We start from the raw sequence: 22,679 nt of genomic DNA on the forward strand, positions 1-22,679 counted from the left end.
CTCTAAACCTGTTTTCACAGAATTCAGTGAGAACAGTCTTTACACCAAGAACGGTAATTCATTGTAGACAGCCTAAGGGCACGTGGAAGAGGTTAGAACACATTTTTAAAAAACAAACTTTCATGCTCTATTTTGTATCAGAAAATAAAACCATGCTTTTGAAACAGGACTATGACAGACAAAATATAAAAAATTATATACAAACAACAAATCATAACATGAAGTCAACTCAGATGAACATGCAGGTCAAAGTGCTTTTTTTTTCTCTTCACACATACTCAAACTTACCTGCAAGGAGTTTTTAATGAGATAATAGAAATCCACAGAAAAACTGAACAAAAATGTCTAATAAAGACCTTCAATACCTTACTACTGAAGAATTTTATTAACTGTGCTAATAGTAATGAAGAAGAACACTTCTCTCCCTCTCATGTAATTGTTTTTTACTGTTGCATTTCCAGTTCATAATTTAAATCTTATATGCTGGTTTCATCTGGCCCCATCAGGAATAATTTTTACCATTGAAAAGAGTAAGGTTACTGCTAGCAGCTGTGATTTCAGAGCAGAAATAAATATGTATCAGTTATTTAATAAGCCACATTTTCATCCAACTGTTACAACCAAAACATATATGCTGGAATCCAGATTAAATAAAGGTAGAATATGGAAAATAAATTCTTTACAATAATATCAGAGTCATTACAGGCTTTCTTTTACATCCTCAGAAATAGAAATATGTTAGGCTTTTTGTTCTGTATGAATAAGTAGATGAATCATAGTCACTTTCTACCTTCTCATTCTTATGCGAACTGGCAAATGGAGAAAGTGTTTTTTCTTAGAAACTGTATTAAGTGACTACATGAGGACTGCTTTGCTTACCCTTGCTTAAAAGCAGTATGTAGAGAAAGAAATTGATGAAAACATGATCTACTACAGACTTGTAGTAAATCACTTACTTAAGAGCACTTAGAAAGTCAGACATGACTGTTACCCTATCCAGGCACAATCTGACACCATTCTCAGGCAGAGTGGTAGGTAAATGTTGTAATCTCGCCAAATTACTTCATGTGCATACTGAATTAAGGGACTTGTGTTATGAGGGGTGGTCAGTCCAAGAAATGGTGGCAGAATGAGAATTTGGTTAGGAAAATATCAAGAACAATTAACATACAATATCTTAAATGTATGGAAAATTGCTCTTTATGTAAATATGTGAAATATTATATAGAAGTATATATAACAATTATTTATAATAAAAGGAGAAAATGGAGGCAAGATCAGCCTGAGTGAAGTCAAAGTTACAATAAATATTGTTTCAGATATTCCATTTTCAAAAATATTTTATCATGGCCAGTATTAAGCACATCGACAAAATTTTGGAGTCCGATATCCATAGAGATGTAGAGAACCCCCAGGCATTAAATATTAGAAGTCCAAGCAGCTAAACTGTATATATAATGTCTCCTACAGCAGCAGCTCTTCATATTACCTGGCTCCATAAGTATGTGTTGTAGAGTGCTGTCAGCATATCTGGCCTCAGAATTTCATTACATCCATGTTGCAGGAGCATCTTGGCAAAGGATTTATATATTTTCTGTTCATGCAAATGGCAACGAAGCACAAAAGAGACTTGTGAACACCATAAACAAAACACAGCTCTAGATCCCAGACACTTTGAGAGTGGAGAGATTTAGGCAAGGTACCATATGTATTCATTTGGATGTGCATACAACTTACATCTATGTAATTAAGAATGTCAAGCATATATATTGAAAGATTCGCATACTACTCCATTAAGGAAGTTGCAAAAATATTTTCTTGGGAGGTAAAAGTAAATTATAGATTAAGATGAGGGCACTCAAAAGCCAAATAAGTCACCGTTGCTTTATCTAGAAATGTGTAAGAAGGTAATGTTTGTAAAGGTCATTAAAAGAGGGGTAATAAAAACTAAATGCATGGTGCTGCATTTTTTTAAAACCCCTCCAACGACTTTACGAGGCATTAGGTTTCTGATGTCAATTGATGCACAATATATGAAAGTACATACAGTAGAGATTAGCTCACTCAAAAAGTAATAACTCTTTTTGGGTGGCAAAACAAAGATTTTCTGATCAACTGAACTAAAACGTCACAACATCACAGGTGAAACCTATGATATTGCCAGCTACAGACATTTCACGCAGACAGAGTAGCTGTGAGTGAACCAGGCACTTTCTGTCAGCACCGGCTAGTGCTCCTACAGTACCTGACTGCTCAGTGTAGTCCCCCACTTGGCCAGGAGGTTCCTAGGATCATCCACAATAACGCTGTACCTATCTTTGAGCTTCTCATAGGCAGCTTTATATAATTTCTGCTCAGAATAGCATAATACAGTGTAACAAATTAAAAGAGAGTGAAGACACAAAGAGATCATAGTTCTAACCATTGAAACCTCTTTACACTGACTATTTAAAGGCTGGGATTGAAGTTCATATCCAAAAGAGAAGAATATAATAAACAACAAACACAGAGAGAAAATATTTCCAAATAGTGTATATGCATTTTTAAATTTTCACTGGAAGGCCTAATCTACAATTTAAGGATGCCTAGATTCTACCCCTGCCACTCTTCAATAAGCCATTTTATGACTTCTACTTTTTTAATGAAAAATAACTGCAGAAGCAACTCTGTATGGAACTAGATTCTTGATTTAAGTAGAAAGAGAACATGAGATGCAAGGGTAAAATACAATGTTATGTTATCATCAGGTATTTTGTAAGCAAAAACTATAATCCCTCATCACAAAAACCACCACTTACATTACAGAAGACATTTAGGCAAGTTCATTTCAAAGTATGGAGCCCTTGTCGCTAAAATTTTACTCATTTATGTCTCTCATATTAAATTTTTCCTTATGTGGTTTACCAAACAATAAGAAGACTAAATACAAAACATCTTCCACAACAAATTCTGGTTCACTTCTTATCAAATTGAGCATGAAATTATAGCAATGGTACTGGAATGGTATCTGTTGTGAAACAGTTTTTCTGACCTAGAACATGTAATACCGTAATACATTTACTGACAGGTAAGGATTGTAACATTTTGTCTGGTGAAAAAGGACTAAATACCAAAATACGACAGTCTAAATATACACTGCTTTAACGAAAAGCATCAGAGTCCACTGTGGTATGCCAACTCTAAGTTGACGAGAATTCACCTAGAGCACAGTGCTTTTCAATGGGCTTTGTCCTGTGGGTGTACAGCACTACGTCTAGCAACCCATTGGTGATTTTAATCTTAAACCCAGGGGCATTCATTACCCGCCTTTGCTACTATGTTGTGTTCATTGTTTCTTTAGCACTATAGGAGAAAAGCAAGAAAAAGTAAGTAGCAGAGTGGGAGAATTCAAGGCGAAAATATCTGAAACAGCTAAGATAACTTCAGACATAATACTATCCTCCTAACACCAATGAAGATTTTTTCAGTGTGTCAAGAAAGCAATTGTGATTCTCTCTATATCTTTTTCACAAGACAATCAACAATCAGTGTTACTAAGGAAGCAGCATTATTTAAGTTGGTGTTTATTTACCAGTCAGCAAAGGAGAAGTTTCTTCACAATGACAAAGTAATGGAACAGAGGTCAGGATTTCTTCTTTTAGGTACTGCAAACCTGCCCTGTCCTAACACTCAAACAGGAACAACCTTATCTTTCATGATTTTAGCCTGACCCCAAGACATCTTTAAGGCTGAATATATTTGGATTTATTTACAATTTCATAAGGAAGATCAACCTACAACTGGGTGTTAACATACACACACTTACTACTTCAGTATGAGACTACAGAAATCGAACACTTACCCCATTCATCAACTGAGTTGCATGTTTAAAATGCATGTTAATTGGAGAGTCAGCTACATACTTAAACTGAGACTTGGTCTTCTCAAATCTCTCCTTGTATTTACACTGGAGAAAAAAACCCACACAAAAAAATCATTCCAATGTTAACCCAAAGAAGGGTAAGGTAATGAAAACATATGATTTTAGAAACAATCTGCAGCAAAATCATGGTAGAATTATTGCATATGTGCATTTCACGTATCTACAAACAAAAATAGTTGTAAATACAGTCGTTTGCAGGATGGAACTATCACATTAAGAAAGCAATGGAAATTTCAGATCTTCAACATTTTAAAGCTAGCCTTTGAACCACTAGAAAAAATACTATGGGGCTGATATCTTTGCATGGAACAGTGGGGACAAGTAAAAGATCATTTTGCCTCTGTTTTCTTTTACAGTAAGAACTGAAATTTTAATTGCTATATATTAAGTTCTACCATGAGATATTCATATTTATGTCTAAGTCAGAATTGGATTCTCCTGCAAAAAATTTACCTGTAATATAAGCAAATGTAAAAAAATACTTTAGCAACAATTCAGACTGTTTTACTTACCCCACTGTAGAGCACCTTATTTTTTTCTGCCAGAGCAAAACTTGGAGTATCCCATGCATAACAGCCAATGCCTCTGATCCATGATAAGTCTTCCTTGTATTTAACCTTTAGAAAAGAAGTAAAAGGATCAGTTTTAAGCAGCACCAAGTGGTAGCTGATCAACCCTGAAATGGCACCTCAACACAAGGTGTAGCAAACAGAGCTACAGCCATTATTATTCCATCATAAAATGTTACTGTTACTCATACTTTTCTGATGGACTCAGATTATTCACATACCTAATCTATCATTAGCTATTGGAGTTTCTGTGTGAATTAAAAACATTTATTCTTGTGCAGTTATGGGGTTATTGTATATGTACAGATATGTACAATTAAATGTTGTTTAGTGCTGAACAAACAAATCTAAGCAAATGCAACTGAAATGAATTAAGACTGTCCTGTTAATTTCAAAGGGAGAACAACTGCAATTTTAGCCATCTGATTTGCTCTGTCTTTTCACAGATCTGCCAGGCGAAAGGTGATTTAAATCACTTTAAAAATTTCAGCTGCTTTCCCTTTCTCAGGAAATAAGATTTGGTTCTCATTTTGGAAACCTACTTAGAGCTTACAACCTCTCACATCGAGGAACTATTTGAACTCACATCACTAATAGCATCTGTGACTGCACGATGATGGAAATGCTCCGGACGGTCTGGGATTGATCTCCAGATTCCTAACTGACTCATATAATTTTCCTTATATTTCACCTGCAAAGAAAATTGAAGAATAAATTAAAACAATTTGAGAACACAACACTCCAAACCATGCAGTTTCAAGACATTCCTTTTTCTGAAAAATCAGAACTAAAACAGTGTAAATGAGATTTATTTGTATTCACCTTTGTAACACCAAAGGCAATCAAGTATATAGCCTTCCAGTGAAGGAAAGAAGTTAATATTAATAGTGCTGATCATATTTTTCTAATGATTTGACACACTTAGATATAGCGATAGCATAAATGGCACATTTTGGGTTATTAAATGACAAACATTAGTTAGGAATAAAAATGTTGTATACATACACTGCTAATGTCATCGGTGACCTTTCGATGATAGACAATATTCAAAGCATCTTTCACTGTGTGGTATTTGCCCTTAGTATTCTCAAAGGTTTCTTTGTAGCGCAGCTGGTAAGAAAAATAACATATAAAAGAATATATTATATTTATCTGTCAGGAAATGTTTTAGTTAAATTTCCTACCTCTTAGGAATGACATCCAGGGATGTGTTGCTGTCCAACATCCTGAGAAAGGATGCCCTGAGAAGCTGCAATTACCTACTATCAATTGCAATTTGACTGAGACTTATGGTGAAAATTAGAGAGAAAAGCAGTTGGTGCATCTAAAGCAACATTTCATCCTATCCATTTTCAGACTGAATGTTAAAGAAAAAACAGCCAGATATCACAGGACTACTCTCCAGAACAGCAAAAGTGCTACTTTTGGCATAAAAAACCTACTTATCCCTTCTTCCATGTCCTGACCTAGAAGAAAGCAGGATGATCATTCCAGTCTTAGGAGAAAGACTTTCTCAGAGGAGAAACTTAGATGTGCAAAAGAACTGGAATCCTCCTTTGCAGTATTTAAAAATAATTCTTGAGAAAGCAGTAAGAATAATCACTAGAACAAAACACCAGCTCAGCACATAGCCTTTCAGGATACAACATGCAATCTGAAATACATAGCAAAGATCTCACAAATGACTAGAGTACTCTTAGCCATTGCCTGAAATCACAAATAACCATTCCACGCTTGAAGGAAAAATCAATTTCACCTTAATAACCGTATGTGTAGCAGCTCAGATAATTTTTCTCTCTAATCTAAACTGAAAAATGAGCACATTCTGAGTGACATGCAAGTTTACTTCTAACAGAAAACTGAGATGAAAATATCTGATAAAAGGTATTCTATCCTGGCTCCAGCATCAATCATTTCACTCCAGTCTGCACTATTTGGAGATTTCATGTGTAATCAAATTGCTTTAAGTCTATTTTTAATTTGTTGTAAGGCCACAATTCAGTTCAATGGAAAGTGAAAATTAATTATAATAAATGAAAAAAGCATTACAGTGATATCAAGTAAAAACTTAATAATCTCCTTAATATCAAATGAAATGTGCATGCAAATGAGGAGACCTAGTTTATGACCCACACTGAGATATTCTATGCTTTGCATGTTTGTTCCCTATTGATCCTTTTTCTATTCTTTTCATAAAGAAATGAAGAAAAAGCAGCAGTGAAAGTGTTCATGGACTACATACGTCACTGGCATTCAGGTATGCTCTCTTGGCTCTGATCAAGACTGGTGTGTCAGGGACAGGCGTGTATTTGTCCTTCATCTTCTCATACTGGGTTTTATACTTTTTCTAAAAGAGACAGCAAAAGGGAAAAGTTATACTTTTAGTCTTAAAACCATTTAATAATCTAGTTCTATGTTAATGTGCAGGGGTGCTACACAGACTGCATAAAGTCATTCCTGCAAAGCACTTCTGTCAAAACTTCGGGAAAAAGCTCAGCTGTTCAGCTCTTTCTAGGTCTTCCTGGTCTCACAGCCAGTGTACCTCAGATTCTGCAAGCAAGCACTTAAGATACAGGTATCTTATAAAATACTAAAACATTTTAATATCTTTTCGTATCTTATAAAATACTAAAACAAAAACTACATAAACATACTTTAAAAAGTGTATTCTTTTGCCACAACTTAAAAAGGAAGAACTTAAGCATAAGAGACAGAAAACTAAATGAAGGGTAAGCAGATTTGAGCCTTGCAACTATCACTAAAATTAGAAATAAAACTTCTTCTAAACAGTTCAGCATTGTGGTACCAAACAATAAAACCCAAGTACCTTACCTCACTGACCATGTCCTTTACATGCCTAGCATGTGTAAAGGCTGGAGTCTGACCACCAGCATGATGATGAGGTCTCTCTTTTGTGGCAAGTTCCACGTACAAGTACTGCAGCAAGAAGAAAAGACTTAAAAAAATATACATTTCAAGTAAGTTTTACTTTACCTCTCTGAAAAATGACTGTAAATTCACAATGTGTACACAATGACACAATTTACCCCAGGAAAAAAATAATGTGCCCTTTCCTCTTCCATATTATCTCAGTTCATATTCTTGATGTTCTATAACTGCCAGTAACATGCTCATATATCAAGAAATCAAATGCATGTGACATTAATGACCTTTCTGCCCTACATCCAGATCTAGCTTTAGATAAAAGCATCCATAAAGTCTGTTTTACTATGGTGAGTATCTTCATTTTGTTCTGCAAATTTAAAAACTCCACAAAATTTATAGCTCATTATAATACAATTATAGTAACTCAAATAATGAACTACTATATGAATAAAGAAATTATGATGAATAAAGGTAGATGGATAAAAATGTTTATTCCTCTGATGAAGTTAGAGTTTCAGAGAATTTGAACAGAACTGTACAACAGAATTGTACCAGGGTTCAGTGTTCTATTTCAGATGGACAAATCTGAACATGTTCATTACACAGACATGGTCAACGTGAAAATTCATAGCCACTTAAAAATGAGCAACAGTCACTTTAAACATCCTCTCTAGGAAGTCTACATTGTTTTGCAATGACATGGAAAGATTTTGTTGTACTTTAAGAGTATATTAAGAGGGATACCCTGACTGATTTTTTTATCAGTACAAATTTTTCACCTGGCTCTGTATTTTTTGTCCTTGCTTGGCTCTTAAGAAGTCAGGTGTATCGAGGATGGAAGTGTATTTTGTCTTCAGCTCCTTGCCTGCAGCTCTGTAAACCAACTGGAAGAAGACAGGTCCATGAATTATCTCTTCTGTTATATATGTTCATTTAGCAGCTGAACAATCACAGCTTTGCAATTATAACATTTCATGTATTTCAGAAAAAACCCTCAATGAGAGGGTCTGTGCTCAATTATAGCTAACAAAGATATGTAAAAATAATACAGAACTTACTTCACTCAAGTGGGTTTTTAGTTCCTGACCCGCTCTGTATCCAGGAGTATCCAATACCACATTGTATTTAGCCCACATTTTCTTTGCGGTATCCGTGTATATATAATTAGACTGAAAAACAAAAGTTGTATCACTTAGGAAGCTTTTGATATTCTTGGTAGTTAAGAAAATTTTACAGTGTAACCTAGCAGTACTTTGAAACAACTAGCTAGCAGCATGGCAAGAAATGCTGTCATAAGTTTTTACTCATTTTCATGTACTTCCTAGAAGTACATAGCCTGCATGTATATACGCATGGTTCTCAGAAGAAAAATCTTACCCAAAGTTTACGCAGCTGACGAGCACGGACCATATCAGGAGTATCATACAGGAAGCAACCCAAGCCCTTCAGCCACTTCAGATCCTCTTTGTATTTATTCTATGAAGCAATTAGAAAAAGAAAAATCAAAAGTTAACTTTTGGGATAATTTCATTAATCAGTCACTAAAAACAGTTACAAAGCAGTTGTGTATTACAGAATAGAATGCAAAAGATAGAAGCCAAATTCCATTTTCAGTATAAAGGTATTAGGCCTGTTGTATTCAAATACCAGGTATCTTAACAGAAGTTGCTTACATCACTTGTGATGTCCCCAACATAGCGGCAATGCAACACCTGAGGAGTGTATGGCAAAGAAATCAAGTGTCCCTGCATCCTAAAGAAATCTGACTTGTAGATTAGCTGAAAGACAAAGAAAAAATAGCATTTCACATGTTTGGTCATGCTGAATATTAGCAATCTCTTCTGTTTTTTTAATGTTGGAAAGACACATACATCGCTGACAGCTTCCTGTGTTGCTCTGACTTGACGGATTTCTGGTGTGTCTGGAGTGGTATGAATCTTGTCCTTGTACTTGTGGTATGTTGCCCGATACAACCTCTGTATCAAAGGAGACAGCATTCTACACGTTAAAAACTTAAAATGGCAAGCAGTTTGGCAGAGCGTAAGTATTTATCTTTTAAGAGCAGGTTTTTTGCTAGGTATTGCATAACAACTGGAGAAAAGGAAGCAAACATACTATTTTCTAATCAGGCAAAGATTTTCCACAATTGTTTTTGATAGCAGCATCTCTAATACATGGAGAATCTCAGACTCTAATACTACAAACATGTAAATATGTATGTTTAATTTTCATCCTGTCAAAGCCAATGACCAAAGAAATGAGGACATATATATAAAACCGAAAATTATTGAGACCCAATGTCATACAGATACAATAATTTTTATGCAACTTTAATCAATCAGCAGCAGATTGGTTAATAAAATTAGGCTGTGATTGATTTTATATTATGATAACAGTTTTCCAGGATTACAGAAAGCTAGAGTTACCAAGAACCTTAAAAAGCCATACAGCCCAACTCCAAGCCTGGATCGATGATCCCTTGCCATTCTTGATGGATGTTGGTCTAAACTGCTCTTAAAAGCCTCAAAGAACAAGGACTCTACAATCTTCCCAGCCAATGTACTCTCATCATTCATATTTTGGGCACTACAAATACATATATTTACTGTACCTCATTAATGACTTGATTCACTTTCTTCACATTTTCAAACCCAACATCTTTAGGTCCCAGAGTATAGCCTTTAGCTTTCATGTGTTCATAGGCTTCTTTATATTTCAGCTACAAAATGGAAAAAGGAACAAAAATTATGGAAACTAAATTTGATTGTGTTTCTACTTACACTGCAGTTCTGACAGTAATTCATGCAGTATAAAGGGCAACATTTTTAGAGCTAAACAAGTGATATTTAGCTATATCAGAGTTAAATACACTACACCATTATTTTTACCTTTATCATGTGACCCAAGATTAATAACATTTTAAATTTCTCTTGCATCTAATAAGGTATTTGCATTTGCCTGAGGAATTTTATATTATTTAGAATTGCTTCGATAATTATGGGGCTTGGTAATATTTAAATTCTGTTAAGGGAAACATTATCCCTGTTGAGGCTTGAGTGCACTAATAAGATTTAGTTGCCCTGACTAGCCACATCTTGGATGTCAGGCCTTGCCTGAGCTATGTTGTAAGCGCATCTGTCTTCAGCCCCGTCTCTGTCCTCGCTTCCTGGATGTACATTGGTCCTATGTTATTGGTAACTTGTCTCTAGCCCTATCTCCTTGATTTACCTTGGACCAATGTTGTAGCTAGCTTGTCTCCAGTCTCTGCTCTGTTTCCTGCAGCTCCTGACTGGATCCGCCTGGATGGACCTTGACCCTGGTTCCCCTCCTTGTCTAGGACTGCTGATGCAACCTGTCATCAGCACCCTGCTGGGCCCACGCCATTCCAGTACAGTGGGACTTCACCCTGGATGATGAGGTCACTGCCTATGTCATGGTCATCATCAGTTCCCAGCTCAGGCATCCACATGGAACTACCCCACTCTTGTTGCCCTCTGACAAGCAATCTCCCATCTGAGAAATAACTGTCTCAAACAGTTGTGTGCTCATACAGGATGGGTGTCAAATATTCCCTTGCAACTCATGTTGTAGAAGGACTTAGTATATTACTTACATCACTGCCAATGTATTGGACATGTTTAGCATGCTGAAAGCCAGGGGTATCTGTGGGAAGGCTGTATCCGGTAGGTAGAGCATTCACACCAGCCCAGCGGTACAAATTCTGCAAGAGAAGAGTGAAGGAGTTTGTGACCACTGTGTGTAATATTTGAGAGTATTCATTAGCTGCACAGGAAATCTCTTAATTGCAATTGGCAAAAGATTTCCCTCATGTCTGCATTAAAATGCATACTCGTAGCTTAAAGGAGGACATTTTCCCACTTTCATTTTACACCAGTGAAATGTAGCTTCTTTATCTGAAAAGCTAAAGACAAACTAACTTTTACATATCAGAAACTCTATGGACCCAAAAGTTTTATACTTACTTCACTCTGTATTTTGTTTGCATGATATGCCCGCTCCAAATCTACCGTTTTATCAGTAGGAATCATTTTGCCTTTAATATTGTGCGTATATTCACCACGATAGACAGCCTAGAAAAAGAAAAAGTAATTAAAGGAGAGTCATAATTGTGATGTTCTCCCACAGTATGTATTGTTTGCATACATATGGGAATTTCTCCTAAAAAAACTAGATCAAAGTGTTTTGGATTCAGGCTATTAATGGTTTTAGTGATTGTGTTCTCATATCTTAATAAAGGCATAGGCAGTAAGTTGCAAATAACCAGCAATGAATAGAAGATTAAAGTAAGATTATTAAAAAATATTAAAAGTCACATTTCTAGAACTTGTGAGGTAGTGGCATATGCAATACTGGGGGTGAAAGGTGGTACAAACACTTACTTCACTTAAATTCAAGCCGCTGAGGACATTCTGGACATAGACAGGAGTGTCCATGACCACAGTGTAGTCATTCTTCATTTTTTCCGCCTTAGATTTGTACTTAATCTGCAGAAAGAAATTCAAGAGCTCTAATTAGTAAGGCTAGTAATTGTTAATTGAATTTATTATAGTATTATATTTACTATATTTACTATTTATTTTATTACTGAACTAGTCTATTAGTGAACCAGCATTTAAACAGAAAGTGTATTGAAATTATGGCTGAATAAAGGAACATGGCACCTTACTAGATAACAACAGCTGATAAGTTTTATCAAGGAACATTAGGAAATGTCAATACTCAATTCATAGAACAGTCATATGTAGCATATGATAAATATCCAACATATAGAATGATACAGAAATATCATATACATGATACAGAAATTATGAGGGGACATACATTCTCAAAAACCAGAGGGGTTATTCTCCCATTTTAACAGCTTAATCACAAACTAAGGATGTGTCGTAAGATATTGAGAGGAGAAAAAGAAATAATAAAATCAACATAAAAATACTTTTTAATATGAATTCTGCATAATTTCTGCTTTACTTCAAGAGTTCTGAATGAAGAATTACTGTTTTAAGTGCTTTTCTGAGAAGACAAGTATTTAAAGATATACTTAATGCTTTCCTGAATAGGATGTAACCTGACAATATCTACTTCTAGAGTAGCAGTTTTAATAGCCATATATGGTTATTTAATGAATACTTCAATAAAGAAGGTTATATAACATTTTCCAGAATATATCTGGAGTAGAATAAAGCTACTCCATCCTTTTAATACAACGGAGTGAAAAATAAAAAAGAAGCAAAACCCATGTATCCACTCACATCACTGCGAAGATCATAGGCATGTTTGGCATGGAGAATTTCAGGAGTGTCCCAAACAAAGCAGCCAATGCCTTTCAGCCAGTTAAGATCATCCTTGTACACCACCTAAGATAGGAGAGAAAAGAAGCAATCTGTAAGACTTCCACTAGGATCTAATAAAAAATTACTAAATCAGTCTGAAACACAACTGTCAAATGATGGCAAGTAAGGTTTCCACTATTTTGACTGGGGATTTTTTGTTTGTTTGTTTGAGAAAATCAAAACAATTCATTTTGGAATTTATATAGTTTTTCTTCATTGCTTCATTCTGGCCAATAAATAAAAACACCAAAGATTTTTCAAAAATACTACTTGCATATCCTACTGGGCAATGATTTACTGATAGATTGCTGTCCTACAGCTGGGCTGACCTATGAGAGGCAAGTGCATAGAAACTTCACACCACCAGGATTTTCTCAAACATCCAAAGTTCCCACACTTTATGCAACCAAATAATGAAGGACAATTTACAGACAGGGATGGCTGAACAGGTAGAACTGTCATGTTATGACCCAATGTCTACATCGATAACACTGAAATTATGCATACTAAGCCACATCTCAACTACACAGTTATTGCCAAGTGTTAAGAAAACATGATACAGATGCTGTTTAGCAAATGCATATACAACAGGTTCAAGTGGCAACTTCAGAATGCTCAAAAAAAGGTTTTGCTAAATCACTCCCTCTAACAGAACACAAATGCAAGAATCTTTTTAAAAAAAGTGAGCCACAAACACATGATTTGTGAACTTACATCACTGAGTTGATCAGTTACTTTTCGAACATGGGCATTGATTTGAAGATCTGGTAGGCAAATCCATTCATGGAGATGTGTGCGGTAATCAATTTCACTGATTTTCTTCTGTGCATCCTTTGCAGAAATTATGTCTACCATGTCTGGAATAATGTGGACTTTGGCTTTATTCTTTTCATAGACTTCCTTGTACAGACGCTGCAGAGTTAAAGCAGTACATTAATAATGCTGACAAATAGTCTGAACCGTTAACTGTTGATAAATTTGAAGCAAAATTATTGATATTTTCATGGGATATTAGTGCGAGAGCCATCACTTTGGCTATGACTAAAATTTAGATCTTGCCTGCTCTAAAAATAATTTGCAGAACCTTAATAAGCATGATAAAATATGATTTGTCAAATTTTCATTGTAATCACGTGTTAAAAGGAGGTAGACCCTGTAGTGCTCTGTTATATACATAAGCATATCACACTAAAGGTTTAGCCATGTAGGCAATTTAACAGTTGAGTCACAAGCCTGAGAAGATATTTGTAGGAGTATTATAGAATTTAGCAAATACTGAACACTGCCAAATGCATGTGGAAATATGATATCTGAATGTGGATTTTTTGAGTAGCCTCTTCTGAGATAAGAATGGTTTTATGAGGAAAACACACATCAGAAGACAACACTTACATCAATATTAAACTTTCCAACTCTAAGGCACCTTGCTGTATTAGGATCATCCTCAACACCTCTGGGTAGTGTGTACAGTGCTTTAAACTTGTCATATTCTTCTCGGTATTTCACCTAAACAGATGCAAAGAAAGACAACAATACATGACTCCAATGAGTCAACTGTATTTTTGGAACAAAATTCATCAGTAAGCAAAATACTTGGTTGAGTCCAACAAGCAGAGAAAGCCTTTAAAGCAGGATCTTGGTTTTATATTTCATTTTAAATGGCAAAGAAAGCACATCATAACTATAATGTAAAAATAACACCAGCTGACTAGAAGACTTTAAAAATAAATCGATGTAGAATAAGCTATTTATTTATCGTTCCAGCTCTTTCATTTTAAGGTATCCATGAAGACAGTGATCTCTCATAAGCCTCAGTTCAGTAAAGCATAAAGCTTCTATACTTGGTAGAGCATCATTTAAAGGCATTTTGTGTTTTTCTGACTTGGATGCTTATGCAATTTAGACTAAAAAAAAACCTAACCAGACATTTTCAAGAAATAGTTTCTATTACTAGAAAATGTGACTTTTTTTTTCCATGAAAGGAAGGAGCAAAGGACTATCTAACTGTTAGCCAAATGATTATCACAGAAAACTCATTATCTCCAGGTACATATTATGTCTAAATTAAAAATAGAAGGCAATTTAAAAAAAACACTTTTTTATACCTATAGTATAATGCAAGGCATGAAGGATTTAACTGGTAGAATTGATGATCTGATGAAAAAAAAGGAAGTATTTTATTCACTTACAATACTAGCATTATGCTTCAGTTCTTTTGCACGTGCTAGGGATACAGCATCAGAGGGCATTATATAGCCAGTAGCTTTCACTTTTTCCCAGGCTTCCTTGTAGAGATTCTATGGGGAAATAGAACATCTCTGTGAGTGGAAAAACTCTTCTCCTGGGTAATAACCAATGATCAATAGAAATCAAAAGCGCTTCTGCTTTTGTATGCCATAACTATTACTTAGTATCAAGAGGATGTATACTAGTTTAATCCTGACAGTGCACAGAAAGGGTGACAAAAAGGCTTTCTAACTCTTCATGTCCATCCTCATACAAGGTCTTAATTTTATTCAGGTGCAACTTTCTTCAGGGAATCCATTTACTAATGCCTGTATTTTGACAAGACTGGAACTACAATTAGAAAATATGCCCTCAGCCTGAAATACAGCATCTTCCCCATACTCAAGCAATCCAGAGGGCTATCAGTGGCTTTGATAAGCTTCATGTCTGGATGCTTACCTTCAAAATAGAGTGAAAAAACAAAATAAAACAAAAATCCCACATAGCAACCCCTTAAGAGAAAAAAAAAAAGTAGAAACACATACATTGCTAAAGAGATGTTTCAAATTTTGGACTCTTTCAGAATCCACTGTTTCAGTTACAGTTGTATACTTGTCCTTAGTTTTGTGGTAATCTTGCTTGTATTTCACCTGTTAGATGAAAGACAGATGTAGTTAACTTGTTTCAATTCTCAGAAGGAGTGTGGGGAAAAGCCTGAGTAGAAAAAGTGGGGAGACTCACATCGCTAGCATTTACACCACTCTGCACTGCAGTCACATAGAGAGGTGTGTCAGTAACAACACCAAAGTTCTGAAAATTCTCTTTTCCCGCGGCTGTATATTTTATCTAAGGAAACAAAACAAAACAAAACAAACATTAATGCTGAAAATGACCAGGAAATTCCCTGCCAGCTTCCTTCACAATCAGTTCTAGACAACTGAAGCCTAGGATTACAGGCCAGTTAAGGCCAACTTCAAAAGTGACTTGCCATATAAAAGCAGTACTTTATACATAGCCAGTATGAACTAAGGAATAATGAAAACTGTGCATCACTACAGCATCTGGTAGGCTAAGAGTACAATCAGCAATGCAAGAGACACTGTTTTCCCAACATAAATGTCTCACTGAGGAATCTTGTGCACCGGGTGGCAGACAGAAAGGCGAAGTGTTATCTTCTCACTGTAAAAAAACATAATCTTGCTGTCCTTCCATTCTCCTGTTTTCTGCTCCTTCAATAACAAAAGTGATCATGTTTCTGCAGACAAAACTGGAAAAGTGTATTATAATAGTTTGAACAAAACATTTCTGATGTAAGAGGAATTATTTCATTCTGCTCTGGACTAGGACAGGTGTCAGTCCCAGTGAATCATAAATGGAAAAAAAAAATCTTACAAATATTTACTTATTTGAGGAAAACATTCTTACTTGGCTCTGGAGGTCATACGACTTTTTAGCATGCAGGATTTGTGGAGTATCCCAGACATAACATCCAAGTCCCTTCAGCCAATTTAAGTCATCTTTATACACCACCTAAATGGAAGAAAACAGACTAATAAGTTAAGAAGAAATCTGCCCTCTGCTTCAAGAAAGTAGTATTTGTTTCTTCTCTGTATTCAGTAACTTCCACCTGTGCAAACTCAGCGCAGAAGGTTACCACTGAATCTGAACCAGGCTTATTCAGTAATTCCAATCTATTTGGAAGTTTAAATGTTTAAATTTGCATTATTTATGTTTAAGTATTTCACACTAAAATAAATAATATGGAAAATACTACAGCAAGACTAATTCTCTCCTTACCACACTCCTTATTTTCTGGAATGCTAGTGCACAAATGACTCTGGGGAAATCACCAAGTTTAAACAGAGAAGACTAGCCCATCTCACAGTTTGACCGAATGATTTTTACCCACAGGGTTTGCAAGGGAAACTAACGCAAATCATATAGCATAGTAATAGGCCAGGCAATCAACATATCAGAGTTTATTAGGAGGGTTGGTCGGCCCAAATTGAGATACTGTTGACTATGTAATATGAGAAAGTGTTGTGGTTCAGTGTGCCATTCACTCAGCTCAAACTTTGTGGACTGAGACAACCCCAATCGAACGAAGAGAAGTCTTCTCCAGACCCACTGGATCCAGGAAGATTGTGGATGCTGTCCTGGCCCCTCTGCAAATTACAACATTCCCTATTACAATACATAACAATCGCTGCAGTGCAGCGACATTCTGACTCTACCATGGTACATCCGCATCTCTTCTCTGCATGCGCCAGATGGTAAGCTTTCTCTACAGCCTTACCCAGCCAAAGAGAGATTAAATGTTGATAGCAGTGACCTTTGGGAAGGTTTCATAAACTTTAACTTAAAATTTTTCCAATTTGCAAATGCATAATAAATAACTAGACCACTAAAATGTCCCAAAGAAAACTATAAAAATGTAATTTTTGGTACTATGTTACTAAGCAATTTAAGTCCATGGTTATTAATTTTGTTTTTAAATATTATGGAAGATATTTGAAAATATTTTATATTTAAATACCTCAGAAAAAATTACGTGAAAGGCTACTAAAATGTCCAACAAATGAAACACATACATCACTCAAAATTTCCTGGGCTTTTCTGGCTTGAATAACATCATTCTCTTCAGGTGAACAATTCCACTGATGTAAGTAGGTTCGGTATTCAAGATCACTGAGGATATACTGACACTTCTTGGCTAGCACGTGGTTCATCATGTCACTCGGAATATGGACATTTGCTTTGGTGTCTTCATAATTCTTTCTGTATGCCAACTAAAAAAGAAAGATTGAAGGAAAGGTGAGAAGAGAGAATAGTGTTTTTTGAGTTCAATTTTGACTCTAATTGGCTACAGGTTCTAGCATAATCTGAGGCATGCTTTCTGGACTTAGTAGCTAAGCTCCCATGGGATTCTATAGGACGAAATCTTAACTTCGAATTTAATCACCATTTATTCTGATGAGGTTCTAGAAGGACAAGAATGATCTTCTTCACTTGCAGATTTAACGGCTGGTGAGAAAATTAACATGACTTTAAGAAAAAAAAAGTCATATGCTACAAACATGTTTTCAATCTAGTTAAATCTCCCTGTCCAAATGGAGACAGAATATTTGGGATTATACTAACTTTATGCCCTGCATGACATGCTCTATGTGCAGTGGTGATAATAACAAAACACCAAATGTGCATTTACTTTCCCAATTCTTGAATTCCTATTTCAATTCAAAATTAACACTTTTTTTTTTTAAAGCTAAAGAATCCAAAGTCACGTAGTATTTCTTACTGCTCAGATTCTTAAACTGAAATAGAAGAAAGTTTTTTTCCCTGTTCTAATATGTCTAATAGCTAAACAAATCCCTTCAAAGCTTCTAAATAATTTCAAGTTCAATTATTCAACCCATGTGCAAAATAACCATTCAGGAAACATAAAAATGTTGAAAACACTTTTACTGATGTTATTAAGCATTGCATTATTTATGTTGAAGTATTTCACACTAAGAATATGGAAAATATTATAGCAGGACTAATTCTCTCCTTACCGCGCTCCTTATTTTCTGGAATGCTAGCGAATGAATGACACTGGGGAAATCACCAATCTCCTTCCCAGCCAGGTAATGGCCTTTCAGCTTCTCATATATCTCCTTATATTTAAGCTGCAAAACATTCATGTGGAAATTTAAAAGTTCATCCTAACAACATATAGGGAAAAAAAAGAGAAAGAATGGAAAATTCATACCAACCTCACTGTTTATGTAGTTTGCATGCTTCGCTCGAACAAGAGGAACATACTTCTCATCCAGAGTATACCCAATGGGCTTGCTAATTTCCCAAGCATTTTTATAAAGTTTCTAGACAAACAAAACACATAGAGGTTTTGATAAATCCATTATACTTTCAAGGAATTTGAGTCTGCCATTTATACGCACATGGAGTATGACTACTTTTACAGAGTAGTTCCTTATTTCATGAATTGTCCCAATAAAGTAAATGAAGAATGTTAATTTTGAACACTTACTCAGTGTGAGTAAGGCAAACAGAGTAAGTGTTCCAATTCAGGAAGGTACTTGAGCACAAATTTGTACTGATCCCTGCGTCCTTTACCATACTTGGAATTCAACATTTCTCATCCAGAAGAGTAATAAAAATATCCAAAATGTAGATATGAACTCTTGTTTAAATGTCCAATATAGAATTGACATTGATAAATTTTAGATACATGTTCAAAATTTGGAAAAATATTCAAGTAATATTATTGTTTATTGTGAGAGCATTAACTGTCAGTGGCACTTTTCTAATGCATCATATTTTGTTAAATATTAAATATATTTACCTTCAGACTAATTTATGAAGTGCCTAGTTGTATGAATGAGTACTCACTTACATTTTTAAAAAATAGAGATTCCCTATTAAAATTAGTGAAACTACTTAGAAGTAACTGCTTAATAATGTAAATCACCTACAATTTTCCTCACTTATTAAAAAAAAGTAGATTTCATCAGTAGTCTAGGAAGATATTATTGGATGGAATTATAAATCGTTTTTGTCACACAAACTCTACTACTACTACTACTACTACTGCTGTTGCTGCTATTACTACTTCCAAACACCACACAGCAGTGCTTCAAGATTAGTTCAATAAGGAAAGAAATTGCCCTTATCCCGATGATCCAAACTGGGAAAAAAATAAGAAAAAAGAGATTAAATAACTGTCCCAGTGCCACCCAGTAGACCAATGACAGAAACAGAAATAGAACAGTTCTCTGAAGTTCATGCCACATTCTGTTGCTTTCAAAACATACAATTTAAAGCTAGGTATTTGTCGAATCTTACATCACTGTATAGTAACGACATGTCTTTGGCATGGTTCAGTGCAGGAGTATCATCAGACCCAATATACTGGCCTTTCTCAAGGTTAAATGTTTCTTTGTATTTTAGCTACAAAAGAAAACAAACGTAATGTTAATTCCACAGGAGAAATGAATTATCCCAGCTAGTCCCTCTAATAGAAGTAGACATTAATTTCCTGTTATGTTATCATATCTTCAGTAATGTTGTAAAGCACATTCCAACCACTATAGTACACAGGAAAACGTCATTAGTATGTCACAGCACAAAATCCACACAGTATTCTAGTGAAATAAAACATACTGATCAGCAAATACAGGTTAGTAGCAGCACCAGGAACTCCACTACAACTATACAAATAACTGCTGTTCGCCAAGAATAGGACTCAATTTTAAACTACTATAAGCAAAATCTATGTAAACTCTAAGTAAGGGACATGCTATATTCTTCCATAGAAAAATGCTACATTTTTCTGAATAGCAATATTGTGTTGTTCATTTATATAACTTCTTACTAAATTTATTTAACCCCAGTAAAAGGCTATTATTTATGCATGCATAATGCATGCATATCCACACACATATACATAAGGCTAAACACACTATAGTTTAGCAAAAGCAATGAAGTCGTCAACTAATTGTAGTAATATAACAGTTTCTATTTTAAAAAAAGTACATACATCACTCTGATTGACAGAGTTAATCTTTGCCAAAACAATGTCAGGAGTGTCAACCACACTGGTATAATTGGAAAAGTTATCAAGGGCTTCTTTTGTATATGCTCTCTGCAAAGAGATGAAATATTTTCTTAAATACTGTGCATGAGAAAGAAGAGCTAATTACACAATGGCTAAAATATAGTCTCTTACCTTATTTATCAATTCTTGTGCATTCTTAACTTTCTTATGTTCCACTGAATCCAGAGGAATCCAACCACAGCCACGAAGCCATTCCAAATCAGATTTATAAATATTCTAAATCATAAAACATAATAAAAAGAGGAAAGAAATTATTTAATTGAGGATGACATTTTTCAGTCTTACTTAATATGGACAACATACTTACACCAAACTAAGTGGAAATTATGCAGTAAGTATGTAATATCACTTACATCACTTTGGGTATCATAGGCCTTCCTTGCCTGAATACAGTCATTCTGGTCAGGATGGCATATCCATTCATGCAGGTATTGGCGGTAGTCAATATTGCTGACCAAGGTCTGACATTCCTTTGCTGCTACAACTGACACCATATCCGGAGGGATGTGAATTTTGGACTTTGTTTTGTGATAGTCTGATTTGTACAATCTGTCATTCTGGATCTCGCCTGCATGCTCAAACCACACCAGTTTTGGATCATCTCTCATACTGGGAACCCCAACATAGTGACCTCTTTGTTTGACGTAGTCAGATTTGTACTTAAGCTGATGGAAGAGGAGAGAAACATGTGTAAAATCAAAGTTGGTTATATATGCTCTCTTTTTAACCTCTGAACAGCTATGGTTTTGTCAACACAAAGAATAGACGAGACAAAGAGTTGTCAACTGCAGTCTTAAGGTTTTCAGTACATGACCAAACAAAAATATGACACAAACAGTTTTCTAGGCAAATATGCTACCATTTTTCAGTAAACAGTATTTTCAACACAACAGGAAAGCCTTGCTAGAAAATGTTTGCTAACAAATGCATTTAGCCTCAGTTTTGTAACAAATTTTTGTAACAAATTATTTGAGACTGTCTGAAGAGTGGATGCTTATTTAAGGTATCTACATCACACTGTTTTGATAAATTGTATATCCAAACTAAAAGTCATGTAATAATTTCAACATCCATTATGCAAAAGTTGAAAATGTAATGTGCACACAGTCTTACAGTTTTTCAAGGAGGAAGCCTCCATAATATGCCAAAAAGTCAAATCAGAGCTATATATTATATTCATAATATCCTTCAATTATTTAACATTTATAAAATACGGCAATCCACCTAGGTGATTTTGAAAGGACTGTTTCTGGAGAAAGTGAAGGTGGAAAGGAGAACCTGACCTTTCAGCACTGATACCTGTGAAAGCCATAATAACAAAGATGTCTGAATTGTTTGGAGGAGAGCAGACTTCATGGGTCATGAAAAATCAACTGGATGTTATCCTTAACAGAAAGCTTTCTATGTCTGTTGTTGCATTTGCAAGACCTTTAACATTTCCAGGCTTCCAAGCACTTGCCTTCCTAGTAAGAAAAATTATTACCTCACTTTGGACTTCATTTGAGCGTTTGGCATGACAGATCTGCACGGTGTCAGGAGGTAAGAGGTAACCAGTGGCTTTTTCTTTCTCCCAACTTTCCTTGTATAAATTCTGTGGAAAATAAAAGTGAGGAGGAATTCAACACTACTATAATAATGATTACCGTATATACGTAACCTATATTAAAGTATAACGATAATAAAGACTTCATTTAGGATGTTCTTAATAAGGCAAGTTTTCTAAATTCCTTAAAAGAGTTATTAATGTGAGTAGAAACTGTCAAAGAGAGATCACGTACCTGATTAAGAATTCTGGCTGCCTCTCGGGCCATATCTAGCTGTGGTGTTTCTGTTAGAGTATAATTTGACTTGACCTCATTCCATGCTTTGTGGTATTTAATCTAGAACAGAGAAAGAAATTACAGCCTTGCAGCACCATCACAAAAGCATAATACCAAGACCCATATTTTATGCATTAAATAACGTATAAAAGCCTGAATTTGCAAAGCTATTAGACACGACACATTATATAAACATCCAAAATGGTATTTTTTTAAAAGGATAATTTAAAAATTATACAGACAAGAAATTACAAAATTTCTGAGAAAATTTTGACAACTTGTTCT

General features: G+C 35.1%; 1 protein-coding gene across 1 annotated transcript in view; it reads right to left on the minus strand.

Moving 5' to 3' along the window:
• NEB (nebulin) overlaps nt 1–22,679 on the minus strand; it is a gene marked incomplete at its 5' end in the record, with an annotated part of 63,153 nt that overhangs the window by 34,478 nt on the left and 5,996 nt on the right. The window contains 32 exons of the mRNA XM_010294695.1: nt 1,490–1,594; nt 3,842–3,946; nt 4,435–4,539; nt 5,078–5,182; nt 5,497–5,601; nt 6,734–6,838; nt 7,324–7,428; nt 8,157–8,261; nt 8,436–8,546; nt 8,755–8,853; nt 9,051–9,155; nt 9,249–9,353; nt 9,989–10,096; nt 10,991–11,098; nt 11,361–11,468; nt 11,778–11,882; nt 12,651–12,755; nt 13,446–13,643; nt 14,124–14,237; nt 14,921–15,028; nt 15,503–15,607; nt 15,699–15,803; nt 16,383–16,487; nt 17,549–17,746; nt 18,512–18,625; nt 18,713–18,820; nt 19,803–19,907; nt 20,497–20,601; nt 20,686–20,790; nt 20,928–21,239; nt 22,058–22,165; nt 22,353–22,454. Of these exons, the coding sequence (XP_010292997.1) occupies nt 1,490–1,594; nt 3,842–3,946; nt 4,435–4,539; nt 5,078–5,182; nt 5,497–5,601; nt 6,734–6,838; nt 7,324–7,428; nt 8,157–8,261; nt 8,436–8,546; nt 8,755–8,853; nt 9,051–9,155; nt 9,249–9,353; nt 9,989–10,096; nt 10,991–11,098; nt 11,361–11,468; nt 11,778–11,882; nt 12,651–12,755; nt 13,446–13,643; nt 14,124–14,237; nt 14,921–15,028; nt 15,503–15,607; nt 15,699–15,803; nt 16,383–16,487; nt 17,549–17,746; nt 18,512–18,625; nt 18,713–18,820; nt 19,803–19,907; nt 20,497–20,601; nt 20,686–20,790; nt 20,928–21,239; nt 22,058–22,165; nt 22,353–22,454 (3,786 nt within the window). The remainder of the gene's footprint in view (nt 1–1,489; nt 1,595–3,841; nt 3,947–4,434; nt 4,540–5,077; nt 5,183–5,496; nt 5,602–6,733; nt 6,839–7,323; nt 7,429–8,156; nt 8,262–8,435; nt 8,547–8,754; nt 8,854–9,050; nt 9,156–9,248; nt 9,354–9,988; nt 10,097–10,990; nt 11,099–11,360; nt 11,469–11,777; nt 11,883–12,650; nt 12,756–13,445; nt 13,644–14,123; nt 14,238–14,920; nt 15,029–15,502; nt 15,608–15,698; nt 15,804–16,382; nt 16,488–17,548; nt 17,747–18,511; nt 18,626–18,712; nt 18,821–19,802; nt 19,908–20,496; nt 20,602–20,685; nt 20,791–20,927; nt 21,240–22,057; nt 22,166–22,352; nt 22,455–22,679) is intronic.

The sequence above is a fragment of the Phaethon lepturus genome, unplaced genomic scaffold (assembly GCF_000687285.1).
Source record: "Phaethon lepturus isolate BGI_N335 unplaced genomic scaffold, ASM68728v1 scaffold1199, whole genome shotgun sequence".
Taxonomy (NCBI): domain Eukaryota; kingdom Metazoa; phylum Chordata; class Aves; order Phaethontiformes; family Phaethontidae; genus Phaethon; species Phaethon lepturus.